Here is a 14,019-nt window from a genome sequence, read left to right as displayed (position 1 = left end):
CCCAGCGTACCAAGGGAGCCAGACCGCTCTGTGTCACTGACTTGTCCTCTTCATTATTCACCACTCCCCCAATCTGTGGGTCATCTGAAAACTTTATCAGTGTTGGTTTTGTTTTCTTCCAGGTCATTGATAAAACTGTTAAATAGTGTAGGGCCAAGACCCCATCCCTGTGGGACCCCACTGGAAACAAACCCGCTTGATAATGAGAACCCCCGTCTACAATTACCTTTTGAGACCTACTACTTAGCCAGTTTTTAATCCATTTAATGTGGGACAGGTTCATTTTATTTCATTCTAGTTTTTTAATCAAAATGTCGTGTGATACCAAGTCCAATGTAGACACTAAGTGAGGTGTCTACACTGACACTGCGTCGCTCTAACTACATCGCACAAAGCTCTCTGCCTCTCGTCGCGGTGGTTTTCTGATGTCAGCGTAGCAGGGGAGTTCCGTCGGCGGGAGATGCAGCGCAGCGTATACTCGTCCAGTGTTTTGTCAACGAAATCTGACTTCTGTCAACAAAACCGTGTAGTGTAGACAAGGCCTTAGAGAAGTCTGAGTATGTTACATCAACACTGTTACCTTTACCAATCAAACTGGTCATCTCATCAAAAAATACATTGAGGTAGTTTGACAGGATCTATTTCCCATAAAGCTGTGATGATTGCCATTAATTATACCACCCTCCTTTAATTCTTTATTAACCAAGTTCTGTATCAGCTGCTCCATTTGTCACGCCTGCCCCAGATCGGTGGTAGGCCCCCAGCTTGGGACGTCTCTTGGAGGAACTCTTCAGCGGGCCAGATGTCCCAGCGGGTCCCACTCTTCCTTCAGGGCAGGCCGTGCAGCCTCAGCGGCTCCCGAGACTGGGCTTCCGCGGCTCTAGCACTTCCTACTTCTGGGTCCAAAGGCACCAGCCAGTAGCCTTTGGTGAGATCCATGGTAATGAGGTACCAGGCCCCACCCCAACTTGTCTAGGGTCTCATCAGTCATAAGCATGGGGTAGGCATTGGAGATGGTGATGGCACTGAGCTTCCAATGGTCCACACAGAACCGGATCGACCCGTCCTTCTTGGGGACCAGCACCATCGGCAAGGCCCAGGGGCTGGCGGATGGCTGGGTCACCCCTAAAGCCAGCACGTCCTTGCCATCTCTCTGCAGGCCTGGGCTGGTTTCCTGTCTGCAGCAGGCACCAAGTAATGCCCAGCATGTGCTGTATCGGTTCGCCCTTGGCGCCAAAGGCATTCAAGAGACTTTTCCTTTGAGTTGTCAGTGACTCACAACCAGGTAACAGAGTGCCCCTCCCTCTCCCCTTTTGCCCACCCTTCTCACAAACATTACCCTTCGGGGCTTCGAGATCCCTAGGTGGGGATCTACTGGGGTCAGCTACCCCCCCCCACACACACTTTTTGCCTTTCCCCAAGTCCCATGTCTGGGGCACCCCCACTGGTTTGTTTCCCAGGACCCAGGCTTAGCCCCATCCCTTTGGGTTTCTTTTCATACCCAGACCCACTGGCCACAAACATCTGCCAACCAGCCTGCACAGCCCTGCTCCTTCAGCTTCCCACTAGCTCCAGGTTCAGCTCGGAGGCGCTGCTCGAACCCGAACAGCTCGTGAAAATGTGTGTGGAGACACTCCCATCAGGGAGGTGACTTCCATGTACATCGATCCCTTGGGCACTGCGCACGCCAAAACCTTGTCCTGGGAGCATCCACGCCCTCCGTCTGGCTGTGCACCTCTACCGCCAGGGATGGGGCGGGGGGCCAGACGGTGGGGCCAGCCTGCAGGGGGGACCAGGCTCAAAGCGCAACCTTCTCAAAGGCCAAGTCTCCAGCACCCTCCCTTAAACAGGGCACTTTGTACACCGCAGGTTCCCGTGGACTCGCCCCTCAACAGGACCTCATGCTCCTCCTTCCTCCAAAAGCTGCTGCAGCTGCTTGTCCTGGGACAGCCAGTGTCTCTGCCAGCCCCTCCCGCCCTCCCTCTGCTGCAGCTCCAGAGAGGGGAACTGGGCGTGAGGACGCCCTGCTACTGCCTTCATTGCGCTTGGGCTCTCCGCGCCCTGCCTGGGTCTGGCCAGCCTTCTCCAGCTGCACCTTGCTTTACTTCCCCCACTCCCTGCACCGCTCTGCCATGCTCTTCCTAGAGAGGGGGTGTCATGGACCCACAGGGTCAGGGCTCTGGCCCCAACCTGGGAACAGTCTCTGGGAGGGGCCTTCAGTGGGCCAGACCCCCCCCCCCTGGATCTCACTCTTCCCCCAGGGTGAGCCACACGGCCTCCCTGCCTCCTGAAACAGAGCCCCTGGGCTCCTGCCTCCGCCCATCGCTCTGCCCAGCGAGTCCCGCTGAGCCAGACGCCCGGGACAGCCTCAGCCGCTCTGCAGGGACCCCTGCGCCCGCCAGTGCCTGCAGCGACACCAAGAGCCAGTCTCGGTCCCCTGGGTGCGGTGTGGGGGGCCCTCGGGTTAAGACACAGTCCAGCTGGCCAAGCAGTTGTGGGCACCGCTTCCGCTCCCTCCTCTGTCTGTCTGTGCCAGACAGCCCCAGGTCCCACCAAAGGCCAGCTCCTATCCCAACCTTCGGTCCCCTCTGCTGAGCCCTGTGAGTCCCCAGCCCCGCCTGCTGGAGCTTGTTCAATCCTGGGGCTCCCATTGTCCAGCCAGATCCTCCCTTGAGCTGAGGTGGGGTCAGCCTGGCCTTAGCGCCCCGCCAGGCCTGACACACCCCTCCTGTCCTAGGAGCATTTAACCCCTCTGCCCCCCGGGAAGTCTCACCGGGCTCAGCCTTCAGGAAAACACTGCAAGAAATTCCCACTTTGTTACAGGGGGGCTGGCGTGCTGCTGTTGGGGGAGGGGGAACCCAAGGTTGACATGGTGCCACTGGTGGGGGAGGGGGCACTGGGGGCTGGCCTGATGCAGCACCATTGGTGGGGGCCCAGCGGCGCGGGGGGAGGATGGCTGTGGGGTTGAGCCACCTGTCGGAGAGAAAGGCCAACAAGCCTGACCCTGTGGGTCAGGGGAGGGGCTCCCTCCTGAGCACCACGAATGTGCCCTGGTTAAAGGGCCAGGTCATCGCCTGGCCTGGTCAGTCCCTGCCTGGTCTCTGCTACCAGCATGTGAAACTGGCTGGCCCCTCCCCAGAGCATATCCCCATGGCCTCTCTGCCCCATGGGACGGCAGGCGTGGCACCAACCATGGCACTGAGGAATGTGCTGCCCCTGCCCAGCCGCACCCTGGCACCCCCACCCGCCCAGCTGTTTCCAGCCCCCAGGACAGGGCAGCCTGAGCAGACAATGAACCCTTGGCACAATGAGCAGGCTCTGCTTACACCGCAGCCCCAGAAGCCATCTGTGGCCTTGGCAGGGCGGCAACCTGGACCCATTGCCCCCTCCCTACGCAGCACCCCTAGGGAGGGCAGCCAGGGGACGAGCATTGGTGGCTCCAGCTCACAGCGACTCCCTTGAGAACAGAGGCCTGGGCAGGCGTCTTCCCCAGGCCAATCTCCAGGTGGGGGAGGAGTGTTGTGTTGGGAACCAACCTCCAGGGGAGGTGCAGTGCAGGGAGCAGCTGTGTGGTGGGGGTGGGGGAAAGAGATTCCAATGGCCCCTTACCCTCCCCCAGACCCAATCAGCCTCTAGAGCAAGGCCATACCCCACTCCCAGCGCTGCCAGGTGCCTGCTAGGCAACCATGGGGCAGGCACTGCCCTGCCCCCCCTTAGCACAGCACAGGGGGGGCTGCTGCCCAGGAGAGCCGGGCAGCAGTGTCCAGCAGGCCAGGGGCACTTGGCTGTAACCGCTCCACTCTGAGCTCAGCCAGGAACCGGGGGATGGACAGAGGAGGTGCTGGGGGGCTCTCCAGGCCAGCTGAGGTGGGGGACACACTGGGCCCTTCCAGCTGGACTCCACCCCCATCACACCTGGGCCCCAGCCAATGACACCCCAGCTGACCCCCCCAGCCCTGCCCCCATGGCACTTCCACGGCCCCTCCTGACTTCAGCAGAGGGACGGGTCCCCACACACACCCCGAAGAGCCCCCGCCGCTCACAGCTGCAGTGCCCAGCCCCGGGCTGCAGGGGACAGGATGGCAGCCACTCTCCGGCCACAGGCACACACTGGGAGGGGGGAGTGGGGCGGGGGGCCTTGGGCAGGGAGTCCCAAGCTAGAACAGCTGGGTTCACTCATGTTCCCCCCACCCAAGGAGGAGCAGAACCTGGCCTGGCGGTGTGATAACATTAGCCTTACGTGCGGCTGCTTGGGGAAGCCGAGAGTGGCACAGGGGGCGCTGCTAGGCGAGCCCAGCCCCCGAGCCCAGGGTGCCTTGGCCTGGCTCTCTCCTCACCCCACGCAGTGGCAGGAAGTTCCGCAGGCGAGTTATAGGTTATACAAGAACCAGGCGGCTTTGGCTCTTCTCAGGGACCCTCTGATTGCCCAACGGGCCTGCATCAACGGGCTCCCTCCTCCCTCAAGCCAGGCTGCGTGGCTGGCAACACCCCCCGCATCCCCGCGTGCAGCTGCCAGGGGCTGAGGGCTGAGCAAGGACCCTGCCCCTGCTCCGCCGGGCTCCCAGGGAGGAGGCCCAGCCATGTCCCTTCCCCTCTCTGGTCCCTCACTGGCCAGCTGACAGCCCCTGCAGGGAAGAAGGGAGGGCTCCCGCTCAGCTGTGACCACGCACCCGTCGCTGGCTCTGGGCACACAGTAATGAGCCCCCGGTGCTGGGGCCAGTCCTGGGGCACGGGCGAGAGGTCCTCAGGAGTGTGGCCAGAGACACAGTCGGGAGCTGGCTGCACAGGTGCAAGTCATGGGCTCAGAGTGGTGCTGGCAGGGCAAAGACCACGGTGAGAGACGCCCCCCAGCAGCCTTTAATGGTGTCAAAGCCAGACCACAGGTTCCTTTATTGCCCTGACACCGCATGCCGGTGGGCCCCAGGGCGCCGGCAGGGACACCACCGAGGCTCAGACACAGTGACTGAGGCTCTGTCGGGGCCAGGCCAGGAGCGCTGGGGGGGGGGGGGGGTGCTGCCCCTGGGGGGCAGCAAGCCACAGTGCAAGCAGGCAGTGAGTGCGCTGTCTGCCAGGGGCAGCCCAGCCCGCCAGGCCCACGCCCAGCCCAGAGAGCTGTTTGGCACCCGACACAGGGAAGGGACAGGGTGCCCGGCCGGCTCAGCCCGCGGCTGCCCTGTCTCCATGGGCTAGTTACAGTGGGATTGGTCTCGTTTGCCTCCAGACTGCGCGGCTGGGGCACAGACTTGTGCTTCTCGGGCCAGGGCCCTGCGAGCTCGGCATCCACGCAGCTGTAAACACGTGGTTTGTGGGGGGAGGGGCCCGCTGGGGAGAAGCCAGGCGGGTGCTGGTGCTGCTGGTGAGTGACTGGCCGAGGGAGGGAGGGGGGCTGCGCGGGGTGTGCCCAGGGGTTTGCAGTCTCAGGTTCCTTGGGCAGCAATGCCAGCGCAGGGAGCCTGGCCCGCCAGCAGGCTACAGCAGCCAAAGTCACAGCACGAGGAGCCTTGGCAGGCGCAGGACGAGTCCTTGCAGGAACGGCCTCCCCACAGGCGTTGCCAGTTTACCTGAGATTCGAGCCACAGCCAGGTGGCCTGGCTGCCCCCAGCGGGGGACAGGATCCCCGGGCAGCGGCAGGTCCAGTGGGGTTCCCACCCAGAGTCCAGGCGAGGGGACAGGCAGTCGGCAGGTCGAAGCTGGCCTCATGCATCAGTCCTGGGGCTGGCGCCTGGCAGCGGCTCCTCTCCAGCTGTTGCAGGCAGGGGCTGCACCACAATGGGTGTCTGGGTCTCTGAGGGGCGACAGCTCAGTGAGGGGCAGGGCATTCGGGGGTCTCAGAGCACCCCCGAGCCCACACCAGGCTACCTGCTTGGCACAGAACCTGGCAGCCACAGGCATGGGAGTCGGGGCTCCCGACAGCTGCTCCAGGCTCCCAGAGCAAACCCAAGCAGAGGCCCCAGGGAGGTGAGAGCCATGGAGCAGGGTGTGGACCTGGCCAGCCCAAATGGCTATTATTGGCCCCCCGACTGTGGGGCACTGGCAGCCAGGGAGACCTAGGGGAGCCCAGGCTGGGCAGGTCGGGGGGGGAGCCCAGGCTGGGGGGCTGGGAGCAGAGGGTGGGTTCGGGGGACAAGGGAGCTGTAAGTGCTCCTCTGAGTCACTGAAAGGCTCCTCCAAGGGGCTGGTGAAAGCCAGGATGTACCACAAACCCTGTGGGTCCGTGACAAAGGGCCACCCACAGCCGGCACCAGAGGGGTGGTGGCACAAGTGTGGGGACTCCAGGAGTGCCCCATCAGCCGACTGGCGTAGCCGCCAGGCCCACCCCTGCTGTCTCCCTCCATGCCTGCCTGGGGCCCCGGGGACACACAGGTGGGGGAGGCTGTGGCAGGCAGGGCCTGGTGAGTGCTGGGGTGAGTCCCAGGGCGGCCTTGCCCCAAGCACAGGGAGACAATCGCCTTGTGCTGGGCCCCCCCTCCTGGCCACTCGAAGCACTGTCACCAGGCCGGTCAGCCTCTCGCTGGGGCCAACGGCAAGGAGGGCTCAGCCCCATCCCGGAGGGCAGGGTGCCCCCCACTGCAACCGGTAACCGCAAGAGCCGGATTGGGCCCGTCAGGCGGGGCAACAGGGCAGGCCCCAGGGACGCTCAGCTCCCTCCGGGTGCCTGGATCCCAGCCGGTCTGCTCTGCCCCACACCCTGCTCACACGCAGCCCTGGTGCCTGAGTGCCACACCGCGGGAGGGACTGACCTCCGGCTCCGCCAAGCCCCTGCTCCCACATGGGCTGCTGGCCCCGCCCCGCAGGGGGCAGGAGAGCACAATCCCCCAAGAGCTCCAAGCACTAGGGCCCAGCACTGCCTGCCCCAGCCCAGAGGGGACCCCCTTTCCTGACCTCCCTTTCCTCCACGTCCCCCCTCCCTGGTGACGGCAGCCAGGCCCCCCGCAGCCCCTGGGATGGGCCAGGCCAAGCCAGCCACAGGCTCATGTAGAGACAGCATGGGGCAGGGCAGACGAGAGACTTGCCCAGAGTTCACAGCAAGCTGTGGCAGAGCTGGGACCCTGGGCCAGAGCCCAGTACTGCCCCCTCCCTGAGCTCCTGCTCTTGCTGTCATCTGCCCAGCGCCTGCCCCGTGCTGCCCACCCCCGGTGCTGGGCGTGTGCCTGCAGCCTCAGGGCCTCCCCTCCTGCCCCAACCCCCCCCGTTACTCTCACTGCTCAACCGCACGCCTGCCTGGGGGTGCCCTGCCCCGCTCAGAGCGAGGCTCGGACGAAGGACATGCCACGGGCCGAGCTGGGCTCCCCTCTGGCAGCAGCACAGTGCAGGGCAACTCCTCCTCACCTTCGGCCTCAGCTTGGATCTGCGCCTCCAGGTCCTCCGGGTTGACATACTTGTAGGAGTCCTCATCCTCTGGCGGACGGCACTTCCCGCAGCAGAAACAGCAGCAGCAACAGCAGCAGCAGCAGGTGAAGATGCCACAGCACACGGCCAAGGCCTGCATGGAAGGGAGCAGCCGGGTCAGACTCCGAGGGGCTGGGAGAGGCACTGAGGCAGGGCTAAGGACTGTCTGACCAGCCCTGACAGGGGTTTGTCCAGCGTCGGGGATTCCACAGCCTCCCTGGGCAATTTATCCCAGTGCTTAACCACTCTGACACTCAGGAAGTTTTCCTAATGTGCAACCTAAACCGCCCTTGCTGCAGTTTAAGCCCATTGCTTCCTCAGGGGTTAAGAAAAATAATTTACCTCCCTCCTCTTTATAACAACTGTTTATCTACCTGAAGACTGTTATTTCCCGCCCCCCCCGCCCCAAAATCTTCTCTTTGCCAAACTAAACAAACCAATTTTTCAGTTCTTCCTGGAAGGTCATGCTTTTCAGACCTATAATCATTTTTGTTGCTCTTCTCTGGACTTTTTCTAATTTCTCTACATCTTTCCTGAAATGTGGCACCCAGAACTGAACACAATACTCCAGTTGAGGCCTAATCAGCACAGAGTAGAGCGGAAGAATGACTTCTCCTGTCTTGCTTACAACACTCCTGCTAATACATCCCAGAATGATGTTCGCTTTTTATGCAACTGTGTTCCACTCTTCACTCATACTTAGCTTGTGATCTACTATGACCCCCAGATCCCTCTCCGCAGGACTCCTTCCTAGGCAGTCATTGCCCATTTTGTGTGTGTGCAACTGATTGTTCCTTCCTGAGTGAGTACTTCGCATCTGTCCTTCTTGAATTTCGTCCTGTTTACTTCAGACCATTTCTCCAGGTCATATTGAATTTTAATCCTGTCCTCCAAAGCACTTGCAACTCCTCCCAGCTTGGTATCATCTGCAAACTTTACAAATGTATCTCTATGCCATTCTCTAAATCACAGATGAAGATATTGAATAGAAGTAGCCCCAGGATAGATCCCTGTGGGACCCCACTTGATATGCCCTTCTAGCTTGACTGTGAACCACTGACAACGACTCTCTGGGAAGGGTTTTGCACCCACCTTACAGTAGGTTCGTCTAGGTTACATTTCCCTAGTTTATGAGACAGTATCGTATCTCAACTTCAGTAAGGCTTTTATCTTCCCCCTATCCACAAGGCTTGTTACCCTGTCAAAGGAGGATATTACATTGGTTTGCCATGATTTGTTCTTGACAAATACATGTTCACTGTCACCTATCACCTTATTATCTTGCAAGTCTTTACAAATACATTGTTTGAATATTGGCTCCATTATCTTTCCAGGTACCAAAGCTAAACTGACTGGTCTGTAATTCCCTGGTTTGTCCTTATTCCCGTTTAGTGACAAGGGCTATATTTGCCCTTTGCCAGTCCTCTGGGATCTGGCTTCCGGGAGTTCTCAAAAATAATCACTAATGGCCCAGAGGTCTCTTCAGCCAGTTCCTTAAGTATTCTAAGATGTATTTCATCAGGCCCTGCCACCTGAAGTCACCTAACTTGTCTATGTAATTCTTGTTCTTTCTTAGTTTAGCCTCAGATCCTGCCCCATTTACACCGATGGTCAAACTGACTGAACTCCCACCATGGGTGGCTCAGGGCCTGGGCACCCCACCCACCTCCAGTGGGGGACCCAGAGCCCAGGAGACCTCTCTGCATCGAGCCACGTGGCTGGAGCAGCCAGAGCTGGAGAGTGGCCCGTGGTGTCTCTGTGGGAGCCCGACAGGTGCACAGAACAGGCCGGGGGGGGGAGGGGGGGGACTGTGCCCAGCAGGCAGCGGGCACTCGCCTTGAACCACCACTTGGACATGAGGAAGTAGTACTTGACGCTCTCCTCGCCAAACTGCTCCGCCACGTAGAGCCCCATGGAGCCATACTCGTCATAGATCCGCCGCTTGTTCTCGTCATTCAGCGTCGCGTTCGCATTGTTGATCTCCTTGAACTTCTCCACTGCCTCGGGATTCTCGGGGTTCTTGTCCGGGTGGTACTTCAGGGCCAGTTTCCTGCATGGTGCAGGGGAGCGGCAGGGCTGAGGAGACGTCCAAAGCTGCTCCCCCAGATCTCAGGAGGGCACCCAGAGAATCCTCCCTCCCTTTTCCCTGGGGCTTGGAGACCCTGAGCTCCTTGGTATGACCCTGCCCCATGCTGGGGGCAGAAGGACCCTTGGGACGGCATGGTGTAACTCCACCCTGCAGTTCCAGGGTGTGCATTCCTCTCCAGACACAGGGCCAGAGCCCAGCATGCGTGCGGAGGCACTCGCCTGCATGGCTGGCTGGGCTCTCCCTGCCCCAGCAAGTCCGGCAGCGGAGGTGCAGCCACAAAGGGCCTGTGGGAGAGGCTGGGGTCGCTGGGCCCAGCAGGCGGGCTCCCTACCTGTACGCCTTCTTGATCTCCTCTGAAGAAGCCCCCTTCTCCAGGCCCAGGACTCTGTACAAACTCTCCCCCGCCCGGGACATTTTCCGCTGGGGTCGGCCGGGTTCCGCCATGTTGCTCTGTATTGGAGGGGGAATGGGGGGTGTAAGTCAACATGCCCATGTGCTGCAAGCTGTAGCCCCCACTTTGTGGGGCAGGACTGGTGAGGACACAGGGAGCTGGGCGCAGGGCCTGGCACGCCAGCTATTCCAGCTCCCCAGAGTGAGCAGCCGGGGGAGGGCATGTGCTGGCCAGGGTCCTGTCACCCACTGCAGGGCCATCTCATCATGGCAATCCAGGCAAGCAGCGGGACACAGCTGCCATGGCGGTCCCCCTCCCATCACAGGGCCCGTTCAGCAGAGCCCCCCGGGAGATTAGGAAACCATGCAGACACCAGCTCTCCAGCAGAGGGTCAAGCGTGGGGCTCCCACGCTGCAGCCAGTGCTCACAATACCAGCGAGGAAGCAGGGAACAGCAGATTTCCGTCAGGCCCCGCATGCACCACCTGGCCTGGGGCTCCCACACGCAAGGCCAGGCCAGCAGTGCCTACAGCTCCCTCCCCACCTCCATAACACGCACAGCCCTGGACAACGGAGACAAGGCTACATCAGTGCCAGGTGCAGCAAAGCACACCAGCACCACGGGCCCCCAGCAGCCTGGGGCGACCCTGCCACACGCGCAGACACTCTGGGCAGGCCGCTCGCAGCAGCTGCTCTGCCTCCCCTTCACCCTCACGAGTCAGGGCGGCCAATGGCCAGCACTGCCCACTCCTGGCCCCAGGGCCCACAGCAATCCCAGATACACGCCAGCGCAGCACGCCCCACTCCCAGCCATGCACTACCTGCAGAGACATGGAAGTGCATCTCCCCACACAGACACCCCCAAACCCGCTGTCTGCAGCTTGTCAGAGCTCGGGGCTTCTCTCCCCCTGCCCTACCCCAGAAAGGCACGAGAGCTCAGCAGCAGGACAGGGGCCAGGACGCAGCACTTACCTAGCAGGCCCTGGGAATCCAGGCTCACCCGGCAGCAGGAATGAGGAAGTGAAACAAGGCAGGGCAAGAACTGGCCAGGCAGGGACACAGAGACAGCCCAGCAACCAGCCTGCCCACGACCCAAGGGAGGGCCCAGCCAGCCCAGCAACCAGCCAGCCCCTGCCCGGCCCCATGGATGTGCCGGGGGTCCGGGGCTTGGTCCCTGGCTTGGGGGATCACTTCCTGCTCCGGCTGCAGGGCGGGAGCGGGGGGCAGCGGGGTGACGACGGATTTAGGCTTTGAGACGGACCCGTGTCAATCGGACTGCTCGGAGCGGGGCCCTCACAGCACCCCCGGGCACCACGAACCGAGGGGGCCCCGCGCCTGGCCCCGGCTCTGCCCGGTGGCGGAGGGGGCGCGGCTGCCCAAGGCGGCGGCAGGGAGGGGGGGTGATGAGCCGGATCCCGGACCCTTCCCTCACTGCCTGGGGGGGTCGGCCCGGGTCCCTGGGGGCAGCTCGCCCCGGCCCCGGTCCCGGCCCCACGGAGGGGCAGCTCCCAGGGCGCCGCCGCTCCCGGCACGGGCAGGGCTGAGCCGCGGGGGGACTCGGCTCACCAGCTCCCGCGCCCGGGCCCGGCCGCACACCGACTCACAGCCCCCCCCCCGCGCCCGGCCCGGCCGCACACCGACTCACAGCCCCCCCCGAGCCCGGCCGCACACCGACTCACAGCCCCCCCCGAGCCCCGAGCCCGGCCGCACACCGACTCACAGCCCCCCCGAGCCCGGCCGCACACCGACTCACAGCCCCCCCGAGCCCGGCCGCACACCGACTCACAGCCCCCCCGAGCCCGGCCGCACACCGACTCACAGCCCCCCCGAGCCCCGAGCCCGGCCGCACACCGACTCACAGCCCCCCCGAGCCCCGAGCCCGGCCGCACACCGACTCACAGCCCCCCCCGAGCCCGGCCGCACACCGACTCACAGCCCCCCCCGAGCCCGGCCGCACACCGACTCACAGCCCCCCCCGAGCCCGGCCGCACACCGACTCACAGCCCCGCCCGAGCCCCGAGCCCGGCCGCACACCAACTCACAGCCCCCCCGAGCCCCGAGCCCGGCCGCACACCGACTCTCAGCCCCCCCCCGAGCCCCGAGCCCGGCCGCACACCGACTCTCAGCCCCCCCCCGAGCCCGGCCCGGCCGCACACCGACTCTCAGCCCCCCCCCCGAGCCCGGCCGCACACCGACTCACAGCCCCCCCCGAGCCCCGAGCCCGGCCGCACACCGACTCACAGCCCCCCCGAGCCCCGAGCCCGGCCGCACACCGACTCACAGCCCCCCCCCCCCCCCCCCCGAGCCCGGCCGCACACCGACTCTCAGCCCCCCCCCGAGCCCCGAGCCCGGCCGCACACCGACTCTCAGCCCCCCCCCGAGCCCGGCCCGGCCGCACACCGACTCTCAGCCCCCCCCCGAGCCCGGCCGCACACCGACTCACAGCCCCCCCCCAGCCCCGAGCCCGGCCGCACACCGACTCACAGCCCCCCCCGAGCCCGGCCGCACACCGACTCACAGCCCCCCCCGAGCCCCGAGCCCGGCCGCACACCGACTCACAGCCCCCCCGAGCCCGGCCCGGCCGCACACCGACTCACAGCCCCCCCGAGCCCCGAGCCCGGCCGCACACCGACTCACAGCCCCCCCCCGAGCCCGGCCCGGCCGCACACCGACTCACAGCCCCCCCCGAGCCCGGCCGCACACCGACTCACAGCCCCCCCCCAGCCCCGAGCCCGGCCGCACACCGACTCACAGCCCCCCCCGAGCCCGGCCGCACACCGACTCACAGCCCCCCCCGAGCCCGGCCGCACACCGACTCGCAGCCCCCCCCCAGCCCCGAGCCCGGCCGCACACCGACTCACAGCCCCCCCCAGCCCCGAGCCCGGCCGCACACCGACTCACAGCCCCCCCCGAGCCCGGCCGCACACCGACTCACAGCCCCCCCCGAGCCCGGCTGCACCGACTCACAGCCCCCCCCGAGCCCCGAGCCCGGCCGCACACCGACTCACAGCCCCCCCGAGCCCCGAGCCCGGCCGCACACCGACTCACAGCCCCCCCCGAGCCCCGAGCCCGGCCGCACACCGACTCACAGCCCCCCCCGAGCCCCGAGCCCGGCCGCACACCGACTCACAGCCCCCCCCGAGCCCCGAGCCCGGCCGCACACCGACTCACAGCCCCCCCCCCCCCGAGCCCGGCCGCACACCGACTCACAGCCCCCCCCGAGCCCCGAGCCCGGCCGCACACCGACTCACAGCCCCCCCCGAGCCCCGGCCGCACACCGACTCACAGCCCCCCCCGAGCCCCGGCCGCACACCGACTCACAGCCCCCCCCCCCCCGAGCCCGGCCGCACACCGACTCACAGCCCCCCCCCCGAGCCCGGCCGCACACCGACTCACAGCCCCCCGAGCCCCGAGCCCGGCCGCACACCGACTCACAGCCCCCCCGAGCCCGGCCGCACACCGACTCACAGCCCCCCCCGAGCCCCGAGCCCGGCCGCACACCGACTCACAGCCCCCCCGAGCCCGGCCGCACACCGACTCACAGCGCCCCCCGAGCCCCGAGCCCGGCCGCACACCGACTCACAGCCCCCCCCGAGCCCGGCCCCCCCCGCAACCCGGGGCCGCGCGGCAGAGCGAGGGGCGGCCCCGGCCTCGCCCGTCTCGTCGCGGGGAGTTCCGCAGGCCCGCGGCGGCGGGAGGAGGGGGAGGCTGGGCCCGACTGACCCGCCCCGCCCCCGCCCCCGCCCCCGTCTCTCACCGGCGGCTCCGCTCAGCCTCCGCCACCGACCCGGTAGAACCAGACCCTCGTCACAACTGCGCATGCGCAGCCTGAGCCCTGCGCAGGCGCCTTAACCCTGACCGGACCCTGCGCATGTGCAGATCCTTGCACGGAGATGAAAGGGCAGAGCCCGTCCCTAGGGACCACCGGGCCTGGGAGTCCCCCCCAGAGACACAACTCCCGGCATGCCCCGCTCCCCGTCAGCCCCCGCCCGCCTACAACTCCCGGCATGCCCCGCTCCCCGTCAGCCCCCGCCCGCCTACAACTCCCGGCATGCCCCGCTCCCCGTCAGCCCCCCGCCCGCCTACAACTCCCGGCATGCCCCGCTCCCCGTCAGCCCCCGCCCGCCCGCCTCCAACTCCCGGCATGCCCC

At 65.1% G+C, this 14,019-nt stretch overlaps 1 protein-coding gene across 3 annotated transcripts; it reads right to left on the bottom strand.

Moving 5' to 3' along the window:
- Window positions 1–247: 247 nt before the first annotated feature.
- Window positions 248–13,794, bottom strand: DNAJC5G (DnaJ heat shock protein family (Hsp40) member C5 gamma). Of its 3 annotated transcripts, XR_008444344.1 has the most exons (6): window positions 10,841–11,198; window positions 9,810–9,928; window positions 9,226–9,439; window positions 7,330–7,483; window positions 5,562–5,785; window positions 248–510 (listed from the first exon to the last, which is right to left on the bottom strand). XR_008444344.1 is itself a non-coding variant. In XM_054022123.1 (5 exons), exons 2-5 carry the CDS (start codon window positions 9,920–9,922, stop codon window positions 5,697–5,699), a joined length of 570 nt encoding a protein of 189 aa, XP_053878098.1. In that variant the 5' UTR covers window positions 9,923–9,928; window positions 13,626–13,794; the 3' UTR covers window positions 4,872–5,696. The 3 variants fall into 3 exon arrangements, 2 of the variants coding, with proteins under 2 accessions (XP_053878098.1, XP_053878096.1); XM_054022123.1 differs by lacking the exons at window positions 248–510; window positions 10,841–11,198 and adding an exon at window positions 13,626–13,794 and having other exon boundaries at window positions 4,872–5,785; XM_054022121.1 differs by lacking the exon at window positions 248–510 and having other exon boundaries at window positions 4,872–5,785.
- Window positions 13,795–14,019: the final 225 nt, after the last annotated feature.

This window comes from Malaclemys terrapin, chromosome 3, assembly GCF_027887155.1.
Source record: "Malaclemys terrapin pileata isolate rMalTer1 chromosome 3, rMalTer1.hap1, whole genome shotgun sequence".
Taxonomy (NCBI): Eukaryota; Metazoa; Chordata; order Testudines; family Emydidae; genus Malaclemys; species Malaclemys terrapin.
The sequence above is the reverse complement of the archived record's forward strand: the minus strand, read 5'-3'. Positions and strand labels throughout refer to the sequence as shown.